We start from the raw sequence: 23,950 nt of genomic DNA, 5'->3' as shown, positions 1-23,950 counted from the left end.
TGACAGTGGAAATCCTGTAACAGGAAGGAATATCTTACAAATGCAAATATAAACAGAAGCACTTACTTGATGGAAACACAACCCATCAGTCACACGGTTGCAAAACTGAACCTTGAATCGATAGTTGTGGGGGGTTTTCCGCACCTTCGTACCTGCCTTTTTGTATTCCAACTTCCAAATGGATAAGACGGAGAATGCTTCGAAGTTTCAAACCCGTAAAGGATTTTGGAAACTGCAACACCGTTAATGTTGAAGACAAAGTAATCAGAAAAGAAAAAGATTTGACCATTTGAGCAACTAAAGTGGTAGAAGAATGAGTGGAAAGCAACCGGCAAAGCTCAAAGCAAAACCCTGCCGTCCAACAAGGGACAATTACGGATGAAAGGAAAAAGCCCTCGTTTTACACAAATATCAATCATGGCCCACCGTCCTGCCAAGCTGGAAGCCTAGAAACGGATAATATCAACCAAGTAAGCACTTGGTCACCTTTCTCTTGACCATCCTTTTAAGTTTTAGCGATAATAGACAAAGAAAAAGAAGGTGATCATGCCACGTGGCAATCAAGAAGGGACCCACCTTCATCCAATTTCACTTATTCCAGATGGACGGGGGTTGTCTAGGGTTTTCTTTTTTGCCAGATTCATTCTACATCGAATTTTCGCTGTCAACGTGGATTCAAATTTCAAAATAACACCCATTAAACCTTACCCCGTCAACGCATCAACCGTCACCCATAACCCGTCACCCGTGCTCTAAACAACTTCTTCGAAATCTACGATTTCAAACCAAATGTATTACATATCTAAATCTCCTCGCGATCGACAATCCTCACAATTTGCCGACAATACATGCCAGATAGTAAACGTGAAGAAGCGTACAGAAACAACATCGCCATGAAAAAACCAGGAAGATAATACAAGCTATTTTTAAGTACTGATAATTCTTCTATAGAAAACCTCCTCATCGATAACTAGAATCCATGGGGAATCCATCTGATTCCATCGAAGATTACAATCTAACCCTTTTCAATTTATCTAATATAGATAGAAGGGGAAAGAGAGAAAGAGTATTGAAAAAAAAAAAAAAAAAAAAAAAGAACAAATCAAGCTAATTAGCTACACCAGATTGAAAGAAATTAAGAGATCCTACACTAGTGTTGTACAAGCTCTCTTCTTCTCTTGGCTTCTGGGCATTTACACCAAAAAATGCCCAATTAGCATTTACCATTTACAGAACTATGACTCACAAGGAGATACATCCCTTCACTTTCACTTCTTCGCCTTCCTCGCAGGAGCTTTCCTCGCCGGAGACTTTACGCTCTTGGGCTTCTTCACGCTCTTTGCTGGTGCTTTCTTTGCTGCTGCTGCTGCTGGTTTCGAAGCCGCTGGTTTCTTCGCACCAGGAGAAGTCCTCGTAGAGGTTCTCGATGCTTTAACGGGTGGTTTTGCCTTTGGCTTTGGTTTTGGCTTCGGCTTGGCTGCCGCCTTAGGCTTAGCCACAGCTTTAGGCTTTGCGGCAGCCTTCGGCTTAGCGGGAGCAGCAGCTTTAGGCTTGGCGGCAGGCTTTGGCTTCGCCTTAGGCTTTGCCGGAGCAGCCTTGGGCTTGGCGGCTGCCTTAGGCTTTGCTGCTGCCTTTGGCTTCGCAGCTACAGCTTTCTTGGCGGCAGGAGCGGCTGGCTTCGTTACAGCAGGACGAGTAGACGGCAGCTTGAACGAACCTTTAACCTTCACAAGTTTTCCAGCTGCCACGAACTTCTTCAGGTGGAAGAGCATAAGCTTCTTGAAGTTTGAAGGAAGGTTGGCTTTGTGCTTGTCCTCGATGAACTTTGTAATTGCGTACTGGCTCGAACCAGTTCTATCTTTCAAAGACACAATCGCCTCCTTGATCATCTAGGGTTTCCAAGTTACATATAATACAAACAAATCAGATCTACAGAAGGACATACCGATCTGCAAGGTCTCTAAAATCAAATTAAAAACAAACTGTTCCAGAGCTTTAGTTACCTCGAAGTATGGAGGATGTGCAGAAGGAGACCTGGGCTTCCTCGGACCGGCCGGCTTCTTAGCTTTTGGCTCTTTTGGTTCTTTCTTAGCTGTTGTTTTCTTCGACTTGGTAGCTTTGGTTGCTGGTTTCTCTTCGACCGGCTCGGTAACGGGCGGATCAGAAACTGCTTCGACAGCAACAGTAACTTCTTCGGTAAGTGCCATGACTGAAGCTCGATGACGAACTTTGAAGATCAGAGAAGAGGACAGACGTTAGACTAGCTAGGGTTTGAAGAGGGAGGAAGCTACGAGGCGTGAAGAATGCGATCAGCCGTTGCTGTTGCTGGTATTGTCGTTGATGAGAGACGATGAGAGATGGGAAAGGGCTTAAATACCCACCGGCTGAGAGACGCTAGACTAAAAGGTGAGCGCTGATTGGTTAAAGACACTCTCACTCGGATTCCGAACTTGAGAATTTTTGAATGTGGGTCATTGGATTAGTCGTTATCGACGGTCGACGGGGCATGTTTGAGAATGGTTTGGATGGAATGTAAATGGAAATAGGAGTTTAGGTTGGGTTTGTGTGTGCTTTTCATATCGATTCTTTTGGGCATAACTTAGTTGATACTTGATGGATTTTAGTGAGGTTTGGATGGTTTTGTAGCTCTGTAGTTAAGCTTTCCAATGAGTGCTTAAGCGCTTCCTAAGGTTTAGCCATGTGAGAGATATTTGCTTTCAAAGCCACATTGGTCTGGGCTAGGGTTTACCATGAGTTCATTGTGGTTTAAGTGACTTTTAAGGTAATGTAGATCAATAAAACGTGGTTTCTTAATCCGATCTGATTCTAACCTAGTTAAGGAACCTATAGGTTCAAGAATTGCGAAAATCTGATGAGAAATGAGTATGAAAACACCTACTTAAAGACCATTGAAGTTGAACAGGTTCTACCATCTATATTGTAAGTTTCTTGTGTGCAGTATGTGGCATTCATGAAATTCAAGGGAAATCATTTCCATATTAAAAGTTGAGATGGTGCTTAATCTATCTAGCATTAGAATAAAGATTCATGTAGATCATAATCGAATGCGCGAAGTATGATTTGTGTGTTTTATTAGACCAATGAATGGTCAATGTATAGTAAGAAATGAGATAAATTGTAACTACTATGCTTTGAAGACTTCTTGTTTTCATTCCTACTGTGCAAGGGTTGGAATTGATTGTTGCATTCTTAATATGACATTGCTATTGCTATAACAAGTTTGTTGTTTATATGATTGTGATTGTTCATACTAAGACAGTAGCCTAATGGCGAGTTAGTCATAATAATAAGCATTAAATAACAACACAACGAAGAGCGAACAACGAAATTCAGGGCAATATTGAGATCAAAGTTTACGTACTAAACAGTCGAGACATCTAAATGATCATCGAAATATAATTTCAACTTACTTTGGTGTACATTAGCATGTAAAATCAATAAGAAATCAACGAAGTGTAATAGTAAATTAAAGCATCAGATAATATGAACACATTGTATTCATGAAGAGACTAGAGCTTGTAATTGGGTGTATTTCACCTACAGTTTCCCATTTCGATTATGGATGAAAATACATATAAGTAATCATATTATCCATCCCATTGACTTTTTAAGGGAAAAGAAAAGAAAAATAAAATTAACAAAAAATAGATACAACATCCATAACATCATCAATATCAATAGTAATCATCCTGATCATCTTCCTAATCCTAGCCTCCCTAGCTTACACATGAACCATACTACAAACTTCGCAGATTGTTTCTTCCTAGTAACAATTTAAACAGTTAACAAATATAGTTAATATCAATCAATACTTGGAACCATTCCTATGGTCATATCAGATCTACTCTCTTTGGAAACATCTGAAACAAGTCATCTAAATCCGTCTATACTTCTACAGTTTTATTTTTTTTAAATGGAATCAAAGATTTATTAAGGAAAAAGGAAATACAGCTAATTATACAACGAGACCTTCAACATATCACACCATCTAAAACGAACTATAGTAAAGTTTCCAGTAGCTTCTGCTAGTTCATCATACATATTTATGAGGTTCCAAGGTATGGTAGTTAAGTTAGACGGATTAAGAATATCACATAGTTCTCTATTGCAACACCATATTTCCTTGATGGGAATCTGTTCTTCCTGTGCTCTCTTCCATCCTTGGTTGATTCCAAAATGTTCAGCTTCTTTAGCATCTTGTATGTTCATGCTACCTGTATCTGTTAGGAAACTTTGTCCATCTATCAAAATACAAAAAATCCACTTTACTAGTTTTAGACCGGATTCAAAAATTCCTGCAACCATTAAAACAAGAAATTCCAAATGAAGATTAGCAGATATAGATAAAAGTGGAGGAAGGTGTGTGCTTTGTGGTGATTCCAATGTAGGAGTATTTGTTAATGGTGGGTGAAGGTTCAAATCTGTAATCCATCTAGAAAGATTTTGGATGACCAACATAGGGTCAGCCTTACCCGGACATAAGATATACTTCCAAGGTTTTGCTACCCAATAATAGTGCTCCTTAGGTCTGTTTGAGAAGTTCCCTGGTTTTGGCATCAAGCTTGCTTCCTACTACACACTTAAAAGGAAATGTAGACGTCAGGAGGGATTAATGGGTCTTAAGCGTCACATGTCTAAAGCTTATGATCACGTCGAATGGTCTTGTCTTATGAAGGCCAGGTCATAGAGGCAATGGGATATTCTTTGGACTTTTATAACCGCTCCGTCCATTCCGACAAAAGCAAACTGATTATGGTAAATAATAATAGAGGCCCATCCAGCTTAATTAGAAAGATAATCACACATTCATGATCTAATATAATAATGAAATGATCTGAAATAGGAAAATTAGTGTTTTTTTTTTTTTTTGGGTAAAAGAAAAATAGTGTATTCAAAGATAGAAAATGAAGGACTTTCTATTGGGGAACACCAGCTTTAGTAATAGGGTAAAACCATTGATCCAAAGTTTGGCTTAGTAATAGAAGATGCTATATGCTTAGGAAAAATATTATAAATGGGCTCAAGATTCCAACTCCTATTGATGATAAGATCACTTACCAAAGAGAACTAAGGATGCCTAGGAACAACAGATGGAACACAAAAATCTTGCAAACTAGGAATCCAAGGGTTTACTAAATATCTAACAGATACCATGGTTGAAATAACATGACATCTTATTGAATCATGAATGTCATTCATGAATTAAAATTAGAACTTGATGAATAGCAAGGGCCAAGCATATATGTTTAGATTTTGTACTCAATAGCGTGTTTATGATTCATCACTATCAAAATACGATACCTATATTATTTTCTCCTTCAATTTATCACTAATGCACACAATATTCCATTTCAACATCACACTAGCTCCTTTCTCCCCAGCTCTTTATTGGTTGCTTCCCATACTTGTTATTGTTGTAATATTTATGATAATAACATTGCTAGGGGGATTACATAGCAAACATAGCAAAGCTTTTAACTAGAGGGTTAAGAATGTTGGTTAATTATGAAATAATAGTCAAGTATTCAATGAGTCCAAACGACAAATAACATTGACGCATCAGGATGGCAACCGGTAAATTTCTACGTTAATCCATCTTGTAATGCATCATTCATGTTGGGGTTTTCAATCCCTTAAGAAACAAATTGGGACTTGATTAAGTATTTAGCTCAAGATCCTAGTGCTCAAGCCACCAAAATTCATAATTTTCTTAAGTAGATCATCAACCGAAGCTTTTTTACTACCACTTACTTGAGGTAGGATTGGATTCATTGATCTAATCAATAATATGTTCCACTATTGCCTTTTTCATTTAATCAACATCCAAAGCAAAACCACAACCATCTCATAGGAGGAGCTTTACATGTTTGTGCAATGCTTTAAGTTTTTTTTGTATAGAGAAATTGTTGCATTTTAAGAATAAGCAACAACCACAGTTTACATCCTTGTTTAGAATGAAACAATACTAGATGAATATCGACTTGTAGTATGATAATTTGAGGGTTATAGTACAACAATCAAGCTAATAAAATGGAGAAGAAACTAATGTACCCTTAGCAGAAAATTTTCAAAACAAACACACAATAACACACATTGAGAGCAATAAAAAGAAAAAAACTAAATGCAAACGAAAGGAAGAATTGTGAGCAATATAGTTTACTACGATCTTTAGTGCATCAACAATTAATCTTCATAGGCTTTTATTGATTTAAGACCATTTTGAAAAGAGAATAATACAATATAATGGGAATGATGAGATTGAAAATAATTGCAATAAGCAATATATACAGAGTATAATACAAATTAGATAATTGTACAAATGAATACAAGTAAAACGGAGTAAATAGATATAATTGAGAAAGAAATATATCAAGAGTGTTCCTTTGAGTGCCAGGGGATGGGTATGTCCATCAGTTTGAAGCATCATCCTTGATCCTTGTGTTGGATTTATGTGTCCATGAAACCCAGTTTATTTTATTTGAATTGTTTATATTATTTGATTTAATCATGTTACATAAAAAGATGAGATGTTTGTATCCTAAAGTGTTTACTTTAAATTGGAGCCATGGCTATGATTTGGGCTGGGCATTTTATCACATGGTCATCGCATTGAATATGCCTAGACATGTTGATGATAGGTTACGAATGCAAGCACACATACGTGTATGTGTGTGTGTGTTGGCGAAGAATCTTTTCGTGTCAATTCCCACATGTGTTACTGCCAGTTGTTAGTTAGGGATAGACACTTGTCACCGAGACCCTATACCTGAGAGGGCATTGTCATTGCAAGATACAAACGCGTACTTTGGTATATCAATGACTAAGGTCCTATGGGCCAAAGCCAATATGCTGGGTGCGGGAGAGCATCTAGCTTGTGAGTGTAAGAGTCACTCAACAAGGTTTCCGTTGCCCAATTAGGGAACATTAAGAGAGAGATTGTTTGTGAATGGTCGGATGAGAATCAAGATTCTGTACCGTTTTAGGAATGGTTTGCAAATATTATTTTTAAATAAAATATTAATTATATGTACGATTTTGATTAAAGTGTTTAAACAAGTTTTGTGATTCCGATCACATACATAGACACTCCGATATGGACATGTACTATGGAATGGGCCAGGGTTTGGCAATATTTACATACACGCTCTAGATTCCATAATGATGATGCTGATTAGTGGAGGGTTGGTACATAATAAAGGGTTATTATTGTTAAGATAATGGCTAGGAATTAGTTTGAATTGAATTGCCGTGAATGGCTTGCTTGTTTATATTGATTGATTACATTATATAGAAAGATTACATGAAATAATAAAGGTAAGATACAATAAGGGATGATATACAGGCTGATATATCTCCTACAAATATACAGGTTGATTTATCTCTATAATATCTTCATCCTCCTAATTGGGATGAAGATATAAATGGTAAGACTCCCCCTCAAGGTGGAGCGTGAAGGTTAGAAACGCCCAGCTTGGAACAGAGGAGTTGGAATTGCTCCTGACCCAGTGTCTTAGTGAATAAATCGGCAATATGTGCTGAACTAGCTATCTTCCTGGGTTGTAGTAATCGTTGTTGTAGTTTTTCATGAACAACATGACAATCAATTTTGATGTGCTTAGTGCGCTCATGAAAAATGGGATTGGAAGCTATGTGAAGAGCTGCCTGATTGTCGCAGTATAATGGGGTTGGTGTAGTGAGGGGAACACCGAGATCACGTAGGAGGGATGTGATCCATGTGATCTCACAAGTAGCAACCGCCATGGCCCGGTATTCAGCCTCAGCTGAGGAACGAGACACTGTCGTTTGTTTCTTGGTTTTCCAAGAGATCGGGCTGGATCCCAAAAATATATAGTAACCGGTCATGGAGCGTCGAGTCATTGGACAAGTCGCCCAATTCGAGTCACAATAAGCCTTTAATTGAAGGGAACCATCAGAGGGTCAAAAAATGCTTTGACCTAGGCTAGCCTTAAGATATCTCAATAACTTGTGAGCAGCATCCAAGTGAGGCTGGCATGGTTGGTGCATGAACTGACTGAGGATGTTGACTGTGTAAACAATGCCAGGCCTAGTGACAGTGAGATATATCAATCGACCAACCAGGCGGTGATAGACAGATGGGTCTGGTAATAGATCTCCATTAGAGTCAGTCAGACGTAGATTCTGCTCCATGGGTATCTCGGTAGGGCGAGTGCCAGTGAGCCCACTATCAGCCAATATATCAAGCACGTACTTGCGCTGGGACAAACAAATGCCAAAGGAAGAGCGTGCCACTTCAATCCCCAAAAAGTATTTTAAGTTACCCAGATCCTTGATGTGAAAGTGCTGACTGAGAAAGGTCTTTACCTCAGCTATTAATGAAGCATCAGATCTTGTAATGACAATGTCGTCCATATATAGAACAATAAAGACAGAGGCCTTGTGATGCCGTAAGATAAACAATGAATAGTCAACCTGTGATTGAGAGAATCCAAATTCCAAAAGAGCAGTGGAAAACTTGGAGAACCATTGGCGTGAAGCCTGCTTAAGACCGTAGAGGGATTTATGAAGCTTGCAACCAAGATTCCCCCCCTTTCAGCGATATCCAGGTGGGGGCATCATGTAGACATCCTCGTCGAGGTCCCCGTGCAAGAAAGCATTATGCACATCCATTTGATGTAGTAACCAGCCCCTGGCGGAGGCAAGAGCGAGCAGAGTACATATAGTAACACGCTGAGCCATAGGGCCAAATGAATCATGATAATCAAAGCCCTCGATCTGGGTGTAACCCTTGGCGACCAATCAGGCTTTGTAGCGCTCAATGGATCCATCGAAATGTCGTTTGATCTTAAAAACCCACTTTGAACCAATCGGTTTCTTACCAGCAGGCAGAGGAATAAGAGACCAAGTGTTATTGTCAAATAGGGCCGATATCTCGGCCTTCATCGCATCACGCCAGTTTGGGTACCTCCTTGCCTCATTGAAAGTATGTGGCTCTATCATGTCAGACAAGGAAGATAGAAAAGCAATATGGGGTGAAGAAAAACGGTTATACTATAAAAAAGTAACGATGGGATGAGAGGTACCTGAAACCACTGCCGATGAAGAGCCTTGCGGACGAGTAAAATCGCATTGGTAATCCCAAAATCGGACAAGTGGTTGACGGGTACATTGAGGACGGGTGGATGGAGGAACCGTGGGAGGTGGGGAAGGTGGGGTGGCCTCAACCGGGGTAGGGATGTCAACTGGTGGAGGGGAAGTAGGAGGCGGGTCATCAAGTTCAGGGAGAGGAAGGGGTAGGACAGATGAAGATGGAGAGACGCCAATGGATTGAAAAGGAAAAACCAATTCATGGAAAATTACATCTCAGGAAACATAAATTTTGGCAGTGGCTAAATCATAAATGCGAAAACCCTTCTGTCCAAACAGGTAACCTAGAAACATACTCAAGGCGGCCCGCTGGTCGAACTTGTGTTGGGCGGAGCTATTGCGAGCAAAGCAAAGGCAACCAAAAACCCTCAAGTGAGAGAGAGAAGGTTTAGTGCCAAATAGAATTTCAAAAGGGGTCTTGCCATGGAGTACAAGTGTAGGTAAACGGTTAATCAAGTATGCGGCCGTTAAAACACAATCACCCCAAAAACTAAGTGGTAAATGGGTCTGGAACCGCAAGGCACGGGTAATATTAAGCAGGTGGCAGTGTTTGCGTTCTACCACCCCATTTTGTTGAGGGGTGGAAACGCAAGTAGACTAGTGTAGAACCCCATGGGTAGCTAAAAAGGTGTTGGTAGGATTATTAAAAAATTCAGACCCATTGTCTGTGCGTAATATTTTAATTATTTTGCCAAATTGAGTACTAACCATAGCAAAAAAGGACTGTATGAGGGTATTAACTTCAGATTTAGACTGCATTAAATAAAGCCAAGTTCCCCAAGAAAAATCATCCACAATGGTTAGAAAGAAACGAGCACCAAACAGAGAGGCGGTGCAGTATGGAACCCAAACATCAAGATGTAACATTTCAAAGCATGCAGTAGTAGTAATTGAGCTATTAAAAAATGGTAGTCTAGTCTGTTTAGCCAAAGGACAAACATGACATAAACACTGTTTAAAAGAAATTTCAGAGTCCAAATTCTTTAAAGAAGAAACAAGGGAATAACCAGGGTGACCCAAGTGACAATGCCAAAGGTCAAAAGTAGAGTCGGCGGTAGCAGCAACTGGGGAAGCAAAGCAATCCAAGAAGTAGAGATCACCAAGGCGTCTACCCGTCGTAAAAATCTTCTTCGAGCGTGGGTCCTGAAAGGTACACAAATCATGATTAAAATTAACGTGACATTGAGTGGCGAGGGTAAGTTTAGGAATGGATAAAAGATTAAATCGAAAGGACGGAACATAGAGAACATTGTGCAATATAAGGGAAGGTGTAAGTGAAACAGAACCAATATGTGTAACAAGGGATTGAGTGCCATCTAATAATGTAATGGGGATAGGGTGGGAATGAGGCATAATGTTAGAAAATAAAGTAGAATCTGAGGCAATGTGGTCCGTCGCTCCAGAATCCAAGATCCATGGATTGGAGCCTAAGGACGTGTGAAAGCAATAGTTACCTGCGAGATTGGCCAGAGGGTGGGTGTTACCAGTGGGCACCAATGATAACAAATGCTAATGCAGCGGTCAGAGTGGGAGCCTGCGTGGCACTTGGGTCAGTTGTGGAAGCAACAACAGCAGCCATGGAGGGGGCGAGACTGGGATTGCCCAAGACCACTAGAACGCTTAGGCTACCGAGGGGTCCAACCATTAGGGTAACCATGCTTTTTGAAGCATCGAGACTCAGAATGACCATCCATGTCATAATATGTACAGTGATAATGGGGCTTGGAGCGTTGAACTGAAGATACCGAGGCATCCTTGGAATTGATGGCCATGGTAGCATGATCGATAGTGGCAAGGGTAATCGCATGGATGGAGCGTTGGCGTTCCTCCTACAATAAGAGAGAATATGCTTTCGGGACCAAGGGTAATGGGTCCATGATGAGGATCTGGCTGCGTACAGCCGCATATGAATCGTTCAAACCTTGCAAAAAATCCATCAAATAATCTATCCCTGAGATTGCAAGCAGTTCAGTAACCGAGCCACAAGTACAGGCTGGAAGGGATCGATACGAAGACAACTCGTCACGATGTCCTTCCAACGTGGTGTAATAGGCAGAGATAGAGTCCATGCCTTAGGTGAGAGTGGATATGGCATGACGTATCTCAAAAAAATGTGGCACATTTTTCTGAGAGAACCGAGTATGTACATCAAGCCATGCATCCCTGGCTGAATCAAACCAAAGAATATTGTGTGCTATGGTGGGAATCGTCGAGTGCACGATCCACGATCTAACCATGCTATTGCACCTGATCCAATGAGGAAGATCAGGAGAAGTCGCAGTAGGTTGGGGCAGCGAGCCATCGATGAAGGAAATTTTGTTCTTGGCTTCAAAAGCCATCATCATAGCCCTGTGCCAAGTGGGAAAATTGTCCCCATCAAGAGGAGGGGTAACCAATGAAGCATTCAGTTGATTGGAGGAGTGCAAAAAATACGGAGAGGTCACCGGCAGAGCAGTACCAGTGGCGGCAGTAATGGTGTTGCCCATGGATGCAATGAAGAAGAAGAAGAAGAAAAAATGAGAAAGGAAGGATCAACCTGCTAATACCATGTTAAGATAGTGGCTATGAATTAGTTTGAATTGAATTGTCGTGAATGGCTTGCTTATTTGTATTGATTGATTACATTATATAGAAAGATTACATGAAATAATAAAGGTAACATACAATAAGGGATGATATACAGGCTGATATATCTCCTACAAATATACAGGCTGATTTATCTCTACAATATCTTCATCATCCTAATTGGGATGAAGATATAAATGGTAAGAATTATGTAATTTTGTATTGGGACTTGGGAGTGGTTTGCTAATTAATTTATTTTATTTAATGGATATGGTGCAATATTTTAACTGTCCATTAAAATAAAAACAAATATTTATTTTACTTTCCCTTTTTTATTCTATTTTTCCCCTAATTTGATGCACACAAGGATAGGAAGTCAGGAATAAAGTCAACGGAGGAGATAGACTGTCAGACTCTCACTAGGAATCCAAATTAGGAGTTCCAATATAAATACACACTGGAGGGGGACTTGGCCGTACTTTCTTTGGCTCTCTCTCTTGGCCGAATTTTTTCTCTCTCCTCCCCACCCCTCTTCTCTCAATCTCTTGCTCCAAAATTGGTGATTGAGAATTAGGGTTTAATGGAACCCTTGGTATGTGAAACCTTGACTTTATAGAAGTGTGGATTATTGAATCCAGTAGAAATTGAGATCAGTGGTTTTGGCTTTGAGATCTTTCACTGCACCAAGAAGGTTCGTGATCACCTTCCATATGTGCTCGTCGAAGGAAGAACCATTATATGGAGGAGGAGTAACACTTGAGGCTCTTCAAGTTAGCAAACTTTCCATAAATTTGTATGGTTATAATTTGTTTGTGATTTGGTAACCATGAGATGTGAAAGAACCTGAATCGATTTATACCGTTGAGTATTCGGGGATGGGATGATTTGGTTTTCTCCCCAACATCTTAAAATTAGCTTGAGAATTAGCTTAAGCCTAGATATCTTAAACAAGAACCTATTTAACCAAAGCTGGAAAATTAGTATACATATCTTCTCCATTGTGTTTTGGAATTGCAAATGGGAACTCTTTAACAATTCAAAGCTCTCAAAACTAGTTTAATGTATTAATGATAATTTTTTGCACAATCTTATACAAAACAATAGATGAATTAAAGGACATATAGAGTTGTGTGCGTCATAGTTGATCACATGTGATGCTAACAACTATCTTATGATCTCTTGATGCAGCTCATGGTCGGTTGCATCAAGCTAAAATCAGTGAGTAAATCGAGTTCTAAAAGCACAAGTGGCCCTTTGAAGTACACTAATGGCCTTGCTTAGGAAAGGGGACCTAATGAATTACCGTAGGATTGTATAGGTCCATATAGTGAACATTTTATAAGGCTGATATAAGATTTTTTTATAATTTTACCCCTTAGCTTGAAACATTTTTCTGTTTATCAAATTTTGAGATAAAAAGAAATAACCCTCAACTAAAGAAACCCTTTTTAAGAGAACCATTTGGGTTAATATGTTTGGGATGAAAGTAACAACTCAAGGACGACTCATCATTCATGATTGGCCATGCCATCTAGCATTAGAGATCTTTATTGATGTCTTTGAGTCGACAAATGCCCAATCCACCCTCTTCCTTTGGAGCACAAACTGAATCCGACTTTATCGTGATTGATTTTGAGTTCTCATGATCGTCGGACCATATGAAATTCCTAATCCATTTTTCAATCAATTTGACCATGAAGGAGGGCCACCAATAAATGGAAAATTATGGATTGGGATGCTGGAAAGAACTGAGTTCACAAGTTGGACTCTTCCAACCATGGAGATAAGACCTTTCCAACTTGCAAACTTGGATTTAAATTTGTCTATCATGGGAAGAATCCAATCCTACTTGACTCTGCCTTTAAATAACTCCATCCCCAAATACTTTGTAGGGAACGAGCACTCCGAAAAACTAAGAGTACTAATAATTCTAGACTTCCCTGTGTAAACACCTCATTGTGCCACCCCCCGGAGTAACTCGGACGATGATGAGTTGGAATTCTTTCAAAATGTGAGAGGGATCTTAATTTATACCTTGAAATGTTCTCTTAGCCCAAGGCTGTCCTCTCATAAGAATGGAAGCCAACAAGGCTTGCCTTGGACGAATTTGGATCCTTAAGGCTATAAATACCAGACTCCTTTCACATTTGGGGAGGATTTCACACGTTTACAAAGAATTATTGCATATTGGAGCATCTTTTTGGAGCTTGTCCTGGTGAGTTGCTACATGATTTCCGTCTTGAGCTCGTCGAAACTTGAGTCTAGGCCACTCCAACCAACTTGCCTTCTTCATAAAAGTTGTAGACATGTGAGTCTTCTTACAATTGGATTTTGTTTCATTGCACTCGATTAAGTATTGAGTTGTTTTATCGTTTTTTCTACTGGGTACACATTACTGCTACATCAGTGGGGCAGCGGTGATGTGCACAGTTATATTATCATGTTTCCTTCATGGCTTGTCATACCAAGGCTTTTCTTTAGTATCTTAGCTTTCTACTATAATTCTCTTAAAATCTACTTCAAAACTTTTTTAGTTTTCTCTCTAATTTTCTCTTTAGATAGAACAGATTCCATCTTTTCCTTTATTATTTTCTAGCTTTTTTTATGAATTAAATCTTTTTTATATTTCTCCTTGCTATTTCCCATTAGTTTTAAGATTGTTTAGCCCCCTTTTAATGTCTTTCATCGTTGTTCTTAGGTGTAAGATTATTCCCTACCCCATCTTTCATGTTTTCCTTCTCCTGTAATGAGTTTAGATATGAAAGATATTTTGGTTATTTTTTTAACACAAAATTTTCTCTGATAAATTTGCATATTATGATCATTATGTCCTTGTCTATCACGTTTAGAATGCTTATCATGCTTAGATATTACAAAATTGCTATCTCCATGATTTGAATGATCAATGTGATGATGATATATGCTCAATAACATTTATGTATTTTCTAGCATGATTATATAGCTTGCTAAGTGTGTTAGCCTAGGACTTTCCTTGATGTTATGTCATGTATGTTTTATATTCAGTATACTGACCATGTAGCATGAAGGTATGCTATTCTATCCCTTTTCTTATTTTGGTTGATTTCTTGTGTGCATAAATGTTGTAATCGGCCCTTTCACAATTCATTAAGCTAGGATGGAAGTTCAGTTTTTATCGGGTGGACCAAGGTTCATGACATATTCCTCTTAGATCAAATGGGAGTGGAGTCATTTTGTTTATTTTAGCATGGGTCCTAGACCCTAATCTAGGTGGCGACTCCTTATTAAATGGAGACTTAGGGTCCCTTTGAACTCTTTCAAAGGAAGGAAATGATGATTCTAAAATCCCATTTTTTGGAACCATTGTTTGTTCCCACAATGGTGTCTCCATTAGAGAAATGCCAAACTTTACTAAACCTACCTTGTTGCATTGTCTGGGTTTGTTTGTGGAAAATGTTTGCTAGGGTTTGTTTGTGCTAATCCTCTTCATGTCATGCACATTATGTACATACTCACTTCATAAATGTATGACAAACCACATGAACTAGTTATGTGACCGGAGTGCAGACTCCCGGGCCCCCATGGTAAACTCACACCCTCCAGTCCAATACTTTTGAAAATATGAAAGGGACACATCAATATACCATTTGACCACCTTAGTGCATACTAGCTGTAGGTATATATGATGCTTTTTATTATATTAAGGGAACCTTATGATATTCCTTGCTATAGTAGGGAAACCTTATGTCCTATTACAAAACAATTTCATACATCATGTAAGAGACATATAAATAAAATACATAGGATACACAGCTAATTGTAATTGGTGATTTTGAATCACCCATGAGAATTGGGTGGTCCAATCTTGTTTGATCATTGTTTGTGCATCACATGTGTTTGATCCCTTCCTCTTAAGTCATTACATCAAGGGCTAGGTGAATTCCTTTAAAACTTTATTTCCTAAATCTTTCATTTAGGCACCATTTTTACGTTAAACCCAAGATTACCCACATTGAGTGTGGAATCGGCAAGGTTTAAGATTTGTCTAAACTTCTCAGTCAACCACCCAATTTGTATCTCAATTTTCTTCAATCATGAACAATAATGAGAATACTCCCATTTTCAAGTATAATTTTCGTATGGAGGTTTCAGATTTAAAGAAAACAGTAGAGAACTTGAGTAATATCATTAAGACATTGTTGCCACAAGCAATTTCAAAGCCGTCTTCAACTTGTCCTCCTAGGGGATTTGAACCCAATGTAGGAATTCCTGATCATGAGATCGTTAACTCCAATATTCCACCAACCACCAGTGTGGAATCACCTAAAAATAAGGCTCTTCGTGAGAAGATAAAAATATTCGAGTATGCTCTTAGGAACGTCAAATCGGTGGAAGAGCAAATTATTAATGCCGAAGGGATGTGTTTCTTCTCCAATGCTTGATTACCAGTAGGTTTTAAGCCTCCCTAACCGGGCTAGCACATAGATGGCTTATGTCCTTAGATAGTTCCCATACTCGTACAGAGAAGATTTGACCAAGGCTTTTGATAAACAATACTCATACAACACGGAGATGGAGTTGACTAGAAGAGATCTTGAAACTACTAGGCAGCAAGCATCCCGGTGAGGGGTTTTGGCCTATTTAGCACGATTCAGAGGCAAGGCCGCCCAAATGTGGGATAGACCTACAGAATAGGAACAAGTATAGATGATTAAAAACTTCTACGGTGAATATCATTGACTCATGTTTTCTCAATCATTTCAGACTTTTCAAGCCCTAGTTGAAGTAGGGTCTTGACTAATGGATGCAATGTTTGAGGGAAAATTACGAGCTCCCTTGAAAATACAAAAACAATAATGGCGGAAAGAAACATACCAACCTAAAAATCCCAAAGTCAACTAGGTCAATATTGTTGCACCTTGCTTGCCTACTCGAGCACCCTTCATTTTGGAAGCACACGCAGTGCCTGCAACTCAGTCCAAAAGATAATTTACTGATTTGGGTAAGCCTTTAAGTTTTAACTTCAAGAAACTTCAAGCCGAAGGACTACTTATTACGATCCCTCCTAGGCCAATTCCCAACCAAATTTCGAAGTGGTACCATGAGGATCTCTATTGCACTTACCATACACAAAAAAAGACATGTTATAGATAATTGCATAATACTTAGACATGTCATCCAAGACTTATTGGATCAAGGGCAATTTGTGGTGCTCAAAAAACAACAATCTAATGTAGTGAGAACCCCTCTACCAGGCCACGAAGCCTCCAACTCCACAATCAGTGCAATAGGAGAAGAGCAAGATTACCTTGACCTATCCGTTTATATCTGTCCCATTAATGAGTACCTGCAAAAGTTAGAATGGACCGAAGAGTTCTTTAAGACATGAAGTACCCTTGTGAAGATGGAATTCTTATAAGATATGGCTATCCCATTAATGAGTACCCACAAAAGTTAGAATGGGCCGAAGAGCTCTTCAACATATGTAGTACCCTCGTGAAGATGGAATTCTTAGAATATATGAAATCTCCATGAGAATGGCTGAAGGAAATGGGAGACCTTTACCATCAAGGAATATTCCTTAACCCAGAAGAGTCGATCAACATCATATATATCAATGATGGATTAGATACCAAAGCTAACATTGACTAGCTTACGACCGCTTTTGAAACCGAGTTAGTTTTCTGCCTAAGCTTGGAATGTATAACACCGAAACCTATAGCGGGAAAGTCTTAAAGCCACTCGAATTAAATGTAGCTAATCCTACCAAATTGACAAGACAAAAACAGAAGCAAGCTAATCCTAATAACCCGTTGGAGCCAGAGAACGAAATACTTAAACAATTAAAGAAAACTCAAACGAGTATTTCGATATAGGGATTACATATGGCTTCTCGTAATCATCGCAATGTGGTGCTTAAGGCACTCAACAAAGTCCATGTGCCATTTGAAACTGAATTGCATCAACTATCCGAGATTGTAGGAGGCATTTACGCCTCAAGTGCTCTCTTCTTCAATGAGAAAGATATGACGACCGAAGGTATTAATCATACAAAAGCCTTGCACATTACCATAGAATGTAACGGAAAAAGAATACCTCATGTGCTTATTAATAACGAGCCGACACTCAATGTTTGCCCATTAAAGATCCTTAAACATTTGGGATTAGAACTCTCGGATTTGAAACCCTCCATTTAAGGGGTAAGGGCATATGATAATACAAGAAGGAATATTCTCGGTCTACTAGCCACGGACATAGTAGTAGGACCCGCTAAGTTCCATATGGAATTTCAAGTAATAGACATCCCTTCTACTTTCAACATGTAGGAAGACCATGGCTTTACGCAGTCGGTGCAATACCATCTTCACTTCACAAAAATTTAAAATTCATAATAGATTGTAAAATTATCACCATCATGGCAAATCTTGACTTCCTGACTTCCCTTATACTTTTAACATGTTATTAGGAAGACAATGGCTTCACACGGCCGATGCAGTGCCATCGTCACTTCACCAAAATTTGATATTCATAATAGATTGAAAAATTATTACTATCATGGCAGATCCTAACTTTGTCAACACCTAGACTGGTATAGAGAAAGGAGACCCTAATTCACCTTCTAAACTATCCGAGTACCTACTTGGTGGATTTAATTTTGTCTCTGTCCTAGCTACTTATATTGAAGACCCTCTAAAGGAGAAATTTTCTCTTACAGGAAAGATCAACAACAACCTAGCCATTGCAACACATGATTAAAAAAATGGGATACTTCTCACACATGGGCTTAGGAAAGAACCAACAAAGAAGAGCAATCATATTAGAGTTGTCGGCCAACGAAGAGCACCATGGCTTAGGACACAAGGCAAACCTCGAAGGCTACCAACCCAAGGGAAGATCCACTGATCCATACCCAAAAACTCTCAATGGATATTTTATCAAGTAAGGGGAAAGCTTCTCCTATTGTGGATTCAATGAACTTTGGTTTGACAATTCCTCCAAAATATTAATGCCATATTTTCAAATGTTCTTTGCAAATGATTTCAAAAGATTTGTGTAACAAGAAGCAAATCTTTGATGATTAAGGCAAGATTTTGCCTTAGAATATAAAAAATATGGTTTTGAAGTGGAGTGACTATTATACAACCAAAAAAAAAAAATAAGTAGACCAACCATGCAAAATAAATAGAAGAAATGGCAAATGTCTAACCGGGCAGACATAAAAGGCACTATGGGCTTAACCGGTCAGACCAATTGCTCTGTTTTTGCCTTATTAAGGTCTGATTTTTTATACTTGAGTTTGGATTTTCGGGGGCAACCTTTTAAAAGGTCTGATGCTACTCAAATGGGTTACAAATGCTAAGTTCTCTCCTCAAGGTACTAAACCTTTTTTCACTTAGTGGTTTTGTAAAATATATACTATTTGCTTTTCTGTTTCAATAAATTTCAGGGTAATTTCGCATTTCTGAGCTGTGTCTCTTAGAAAATGATGTCAAATATCAACATATTTTATCCTTAAATGCAAAATAGGATTTTTGCTAAGATTTATTGTACTAGTGTTGTTGTAGACAACTCATTTTGTAACTTACCCTAGAGTCTTCCTGTGACGATGATGAACATCCTCCAAGGCGTAGAGTCGATGTATTTGTAAATGTAGCGTAAATATGCACGCCCCGACTTTGTCCATAAATCATTCACCTACCATACCTCTTAGAGGGAAAACCTTACAAATACTTATTAGAGCCAAGGTCAGAGCCCCTGGACATCCCAAATCACCCCTGCAAGTGTTAGCACCGTCCCAGACCTTTGGAACTAGCTTAGCCCAGCCTAAAAAGCCATGTCAACATCCATACCTGGAGCAAACACTAAAAGGCCCCGAGTCGACATCGACCCTACCTTCCAGTTGTTCATCGACAACAGCTCGATGTCGACCTACCGGGCTACCCCGTCCTCGATGTCAACTCGACCCCACTTCAATGTTGATTTTGTGCAAATTCGAGATACCAAAACTTACCATGTTTAGCTCCGATTTCACTTCCATTCATGCCCAAACTCATATTTGGTAACTTGGATGCAAATTTTGGCTCTCTTAGGCCCCAAGCAACTCCTCTTTTGGCAACAAACCACTTTTCTACATCCCATTGGCCATTACTTTGACCAAACACTCACCATTAATGAAAGACATCAATTTTTTTGCTTCACCAACGATCCGGATCAAATCCATGACCCAAACATGAATTTGGGAATGCATTCACCCCTCTCACATTGAGGAGGATCCATGGACAATTCTCTTGATGTCTACTTGAGCCTTGAATTTGGATTCTTAGTTCATAGATTAGAAGCACCTCTATTTAGTGATTTTTGAGTACCACGGCGAAGTGTTGTCCAAAGAAGAATCAGAGCGACCTAAACTATTGGTGATATCATTTCCTAACATTTTTCCTCTGAGTTACAAAAGGGAAGCCTCCAACCTTGTTCATACAAGTCTCTTCTAACTAGGTGAGACTCCTTATTTACCTTTTTTTGACAGATTTTATTGCCATCTCTTTCGTCCTTGTTTTGTATCTAAGCAAAGGGGTGTGTGATCTCATCTCTTTAGATGGTGATCACATATGCCCTTGCTGTTGTTTCTCTTATGTTTCTCTACTTACCTTTCAATACATGATCCTTGCCCCTTTATGTTAGGATTTTACATGCAATTTCCTTTCTTCACTTCTTGCCATTATATGTATGATCTAACATTCATGTCATATCCCAACTTTATATACTATGTTCACTATGTGCATACGTCTTCATACCACTGTATCCTTGTTTTCACACGTATGCATGTAGACCTAGGTCTTTTCTTCTACATTCATGTATCTTGCATCCCTTTATGTTCTCATTTGGTACCTTACTATTTTGTTCATGCATAATTAGCTTTGTTCTGCCTATCACCAACATTTGTGTTCATCACTCACGTCACGTGATTATCATATTGTAAGTACCGTGGTCCTCTGCGACGAGGTTTCCTCAGCCTTATGGGCGATAGACTATTGGGTCTGGTGAAGTGGGGTACCATTCTGATACATTATCATGGGGTAAGGGTCATACTTCATAAGAATATTAAAACAAAATGAGGAGTCGCCACCTAGGATTAGGGCCTAGGTCCCAATAGGTGTAGCCCTATCCATTATGCACGGAAATGGGCTACAGAGCTCCATATGGTCTAGTTAGAGATTCGGGTAAGGGGTCAGGTTACAAGCATGGGAAGGTGTTAGGCACCCATCTTGCCCCGGCAAAAACCGGTCTTTCTGTTATAGATGTTAAAAGGGCAAATATTCTCTCTTTCTATGACAATGAGGCTATGTAATGTACATTATACATACATTTACAATATATACACTGAACGATAAAACACGAAGGACTACATTGTAAATGATGGAGATATAGTAAATGTATCTCTATGCGAGTATAACTCGGATCTCAGTGATCCCTTGGCTCAGGGGGAGACAGATGAATGGACCAACACGGGCTTTTTCGAACAGAGTAACGGCTCTTTTGGATGTCTTTTTGTTATCTGTAAATGGACATAATAACGGCTGCGAAGGGGGTTTTCGTTATCCGTACACTGACGGGATAGCTAGATAGAGGGATGGAAACCACTCTTCTACTTGAGTGGTTAATCGACGGATCTACCCATACGTTAGGAGTCTCACTCCAACAGACACTCAAGAAGGAGAGAAATGGGGTAAAAGAGGCTAAAAAATGAGCTGGGAGGGTCTCTCTGCCGGAAAACCATTTGATTTGGGGGGAGGGGGACCCTCCTATTTATAGGGGGAAGCCCCTTCAAAGGCCATGTGGGGACCACCATGGCGCCGTGGTGGGCCCTGCCACAGTATTGTGGCTGACGTCAGCTGACCGACGTCAGAAAACCCCCTGACATCATGATTTTATAATTGGCTGTCGTGGGGGGCCTCCACAGTGTCGTGGTCAGTGAGACTTCTCTCTTTTCCACTTTTTTGGGTGTTGGGGTGTGTTTAAACCCATGGGCTCTATCTTTTTTGGTCCTGGGAGGGGAGGAAGGTGTAGCGTCCATCGTCCGTATCCCGTCGTCGTCATCGTCAAGGGGGTAACAAAATTCAGTGTCTACACATATGTTCAGAATTATCTTCACCCCTTTTTATTATTCCCTTTACTTTCATGTATACTAACCCCTACCATGCAACCAAGCTTCCAGGTATGTCTCCTTCACTTCCTCTATTATTTACATTAATTTCTTACCCAAAAGCATGTTATACCCCTACTTAGCTAAGTAATAGGAAGACTGGTCTAACCGGGCAAACTGGGGTACCTAATACCTTTCAGTGACTGTAATATGACCCGTACCTAGATTGCTAGATCGATCAGTCCCCAAAGGGCGAGTCATTCTGTCACACCCCGGCTTGGTTAATAAGGGCCAAGTGAGACAGGATGTCCCAGACATCCAACCAAGATCACAATGCAATTCTCTATTCGCAGTTTCATTCACAATATAATCAAATCAAAGTGCAACGGAAGCAATTTAATAAGGAATAAGACAGTAATTAAAGGTAACTAGTGATAACAGTAGTGTTTATATATATATGAACATCAATTTACATCAGGGTTACAGTGTTGCTTCACAGAGGTGTAACACAAACTCCAAAAAGGTTATATACATAAGTACTACAAAAAGTAATATAAACAAAAGGAAGGGAGGAGCCTGATCAGTCTGGGAGATCAGGAGAATGAGCAGTCATCGCAGGAGCACGAAGCATCGTGCTCCACCAGAACATAAGGACTAGCTCCGCGATCAGCAGGAGAAACCTGAACAGTAGGAGTCCCCAAAGGAGTACAAACAGCAGCGATAGAAGTCTCATCTGTAAAAATAGAGTGATCACGAGGGATGAGCTCTCAACTGAGCCCAATAAGGGAATGCATGCAAACATATCGCAACAATTATGATGAATGTCCTAGGTAGCATGTCCTAACATGGATACTAAGTCACATGTGGTATAAGTACTACTATAGTAGATGCTAACCTCGAAGAGAACCTGCCAGAAAAACATGACACAAGGCAGCTAACCCAACAGACCCCCAATGACCAACCAGAAAACATGACACCAGGTAGCTCCAGACATCGATCACCCGAGCGAAACCATTCTACCATGGTGAGGACCCGCCAGGAAAGCATATCACTAGGTAGCTAACTCAATAGACCCTCAATGACCAACCCTACTGTTTGTTCCCACAGCGGAGTACACACGCTAACATGGGACAGTGAATGGTACCCTGGCATACCCTTCGGCTGTACCACGGGTTGTCCAACACCGTACCCCCTATTGGTAAGGGGCGTAGTACTGGGTTATGATAAAACAGCATAGCCCAGTGCAATCTATGCATGGTAACACATGTATGTATAGCTGAATTTAATTAAAACAGTACTTTTCCAATAATAGAAATCAGTAACAAGTAATATCAATGCAAATGCAAGATGCTAGTGTAACCTAAATCACATGCAGATTCTAATACAGTAAATAAAAGCTAATAAACTATATGAACAGGATAATTTCGATGATGTATGGTATGGCATTCAGAGCAAAAACAAATTAGGATGATAAACACTCCAAAATTAAAGTCAGAATTCCCTTACCTGTCTCTGTAGGTAAGGTCTAAATGATTACCCTCCAAAATAGCCCAGTAAAACAGATAAACCAGCAAGAACAAACTGGAAATAGTCCCTATCAACCGAAAATCAGCAATGTTTGGAGGTTAGAGCATAGCCAGAGATCAGTCAAAGGCATCAGGGGTATTTTGGTCACAAATGGCTAAACCGGTTGTCCGGTTCAAGGGCAGAAATGCGGGTTTTACTTTAAATGGGCAGATCTTAACATACACAGTCCCAATTTCTAGTTTCAGATAATAATTAAGGTGGGTCATTTCACTAATTTGTTGAATTTCAGATTTAAATACTAAAATTAGGGGTTTAGGTTAATTACTTCTCAAATTAATGATTTAGGGCTTATAAATTGGTTCATGGAACCTGAAATTAGGTTCAGCAGAGAAACAACCCTGAAATTTCAGGTATAACAGAACCTAGTTTGTTCTAAGTTAGGTTCTGTTGGTAGCATTCCTATTTTTAAAGCTTAGTTTACATGTTTTAATGGCTGCCATGGGTTAGGACTGGGTTAAGGCTTAGGATTAGAGAAGAAAAAGAAGAGAACAGTAGAAATTTAAGGACCTACCTGAAATTGATGGTGAT

At 39.5% G+C, this 23,950-nt stretch overlaps 1 protein-coding gene across 1 annotated transcript; it reads right to left on the bottom strand.

Annotated features, from left to right (window-relative positions):
* Window positions 1-1,092: 1,092 nt before the first annotated feature.
* LOC122647914 (histone H1-like) lies at window positions 1,093-2,355 on the bottom strand. The gene is made up of 2 exons (XM_043841212.1): window positions 2,004-2,355; window positions 1,093-1,889 (listed from the first exon to the last, which is right to left on the bottom strand). The coding sequence occupies exons 1-2, from the start codon at window positions 2,205-2,207 to the stop codon at window positions 1,269-1,271; spliced, it is 825 nt and encodes a 274-aa protein (XP_043697147.1). The 5' UTR covers window positions 2,208-2,355; the 3' UTR covers window positions 1,093-1,268.
* Window positions 2,356-23,950: the final 21,595 nt, after the last annotated feature.

Source organism: Telopea speciosissima, chromosome 1 (assembly GCF_018873765.1).
Source record: "Telopea speciosissima isolate NSW1024214 ecotype Mountain lineage chromosome 1, Tspe_v1, whole genome shotgun sequence".
In the NCBI taxonomy this organism is placed as follows: domain Eukaryota; kingdom Viridiplantae; phylum Streptophyta; class Magnoliopsida; order Proteales; family Proteaceae; genus Telopea; species Telopea speciosissima.
This window is presented reverse-complemented; position numbering and strand designations above follow the sequence as displayed.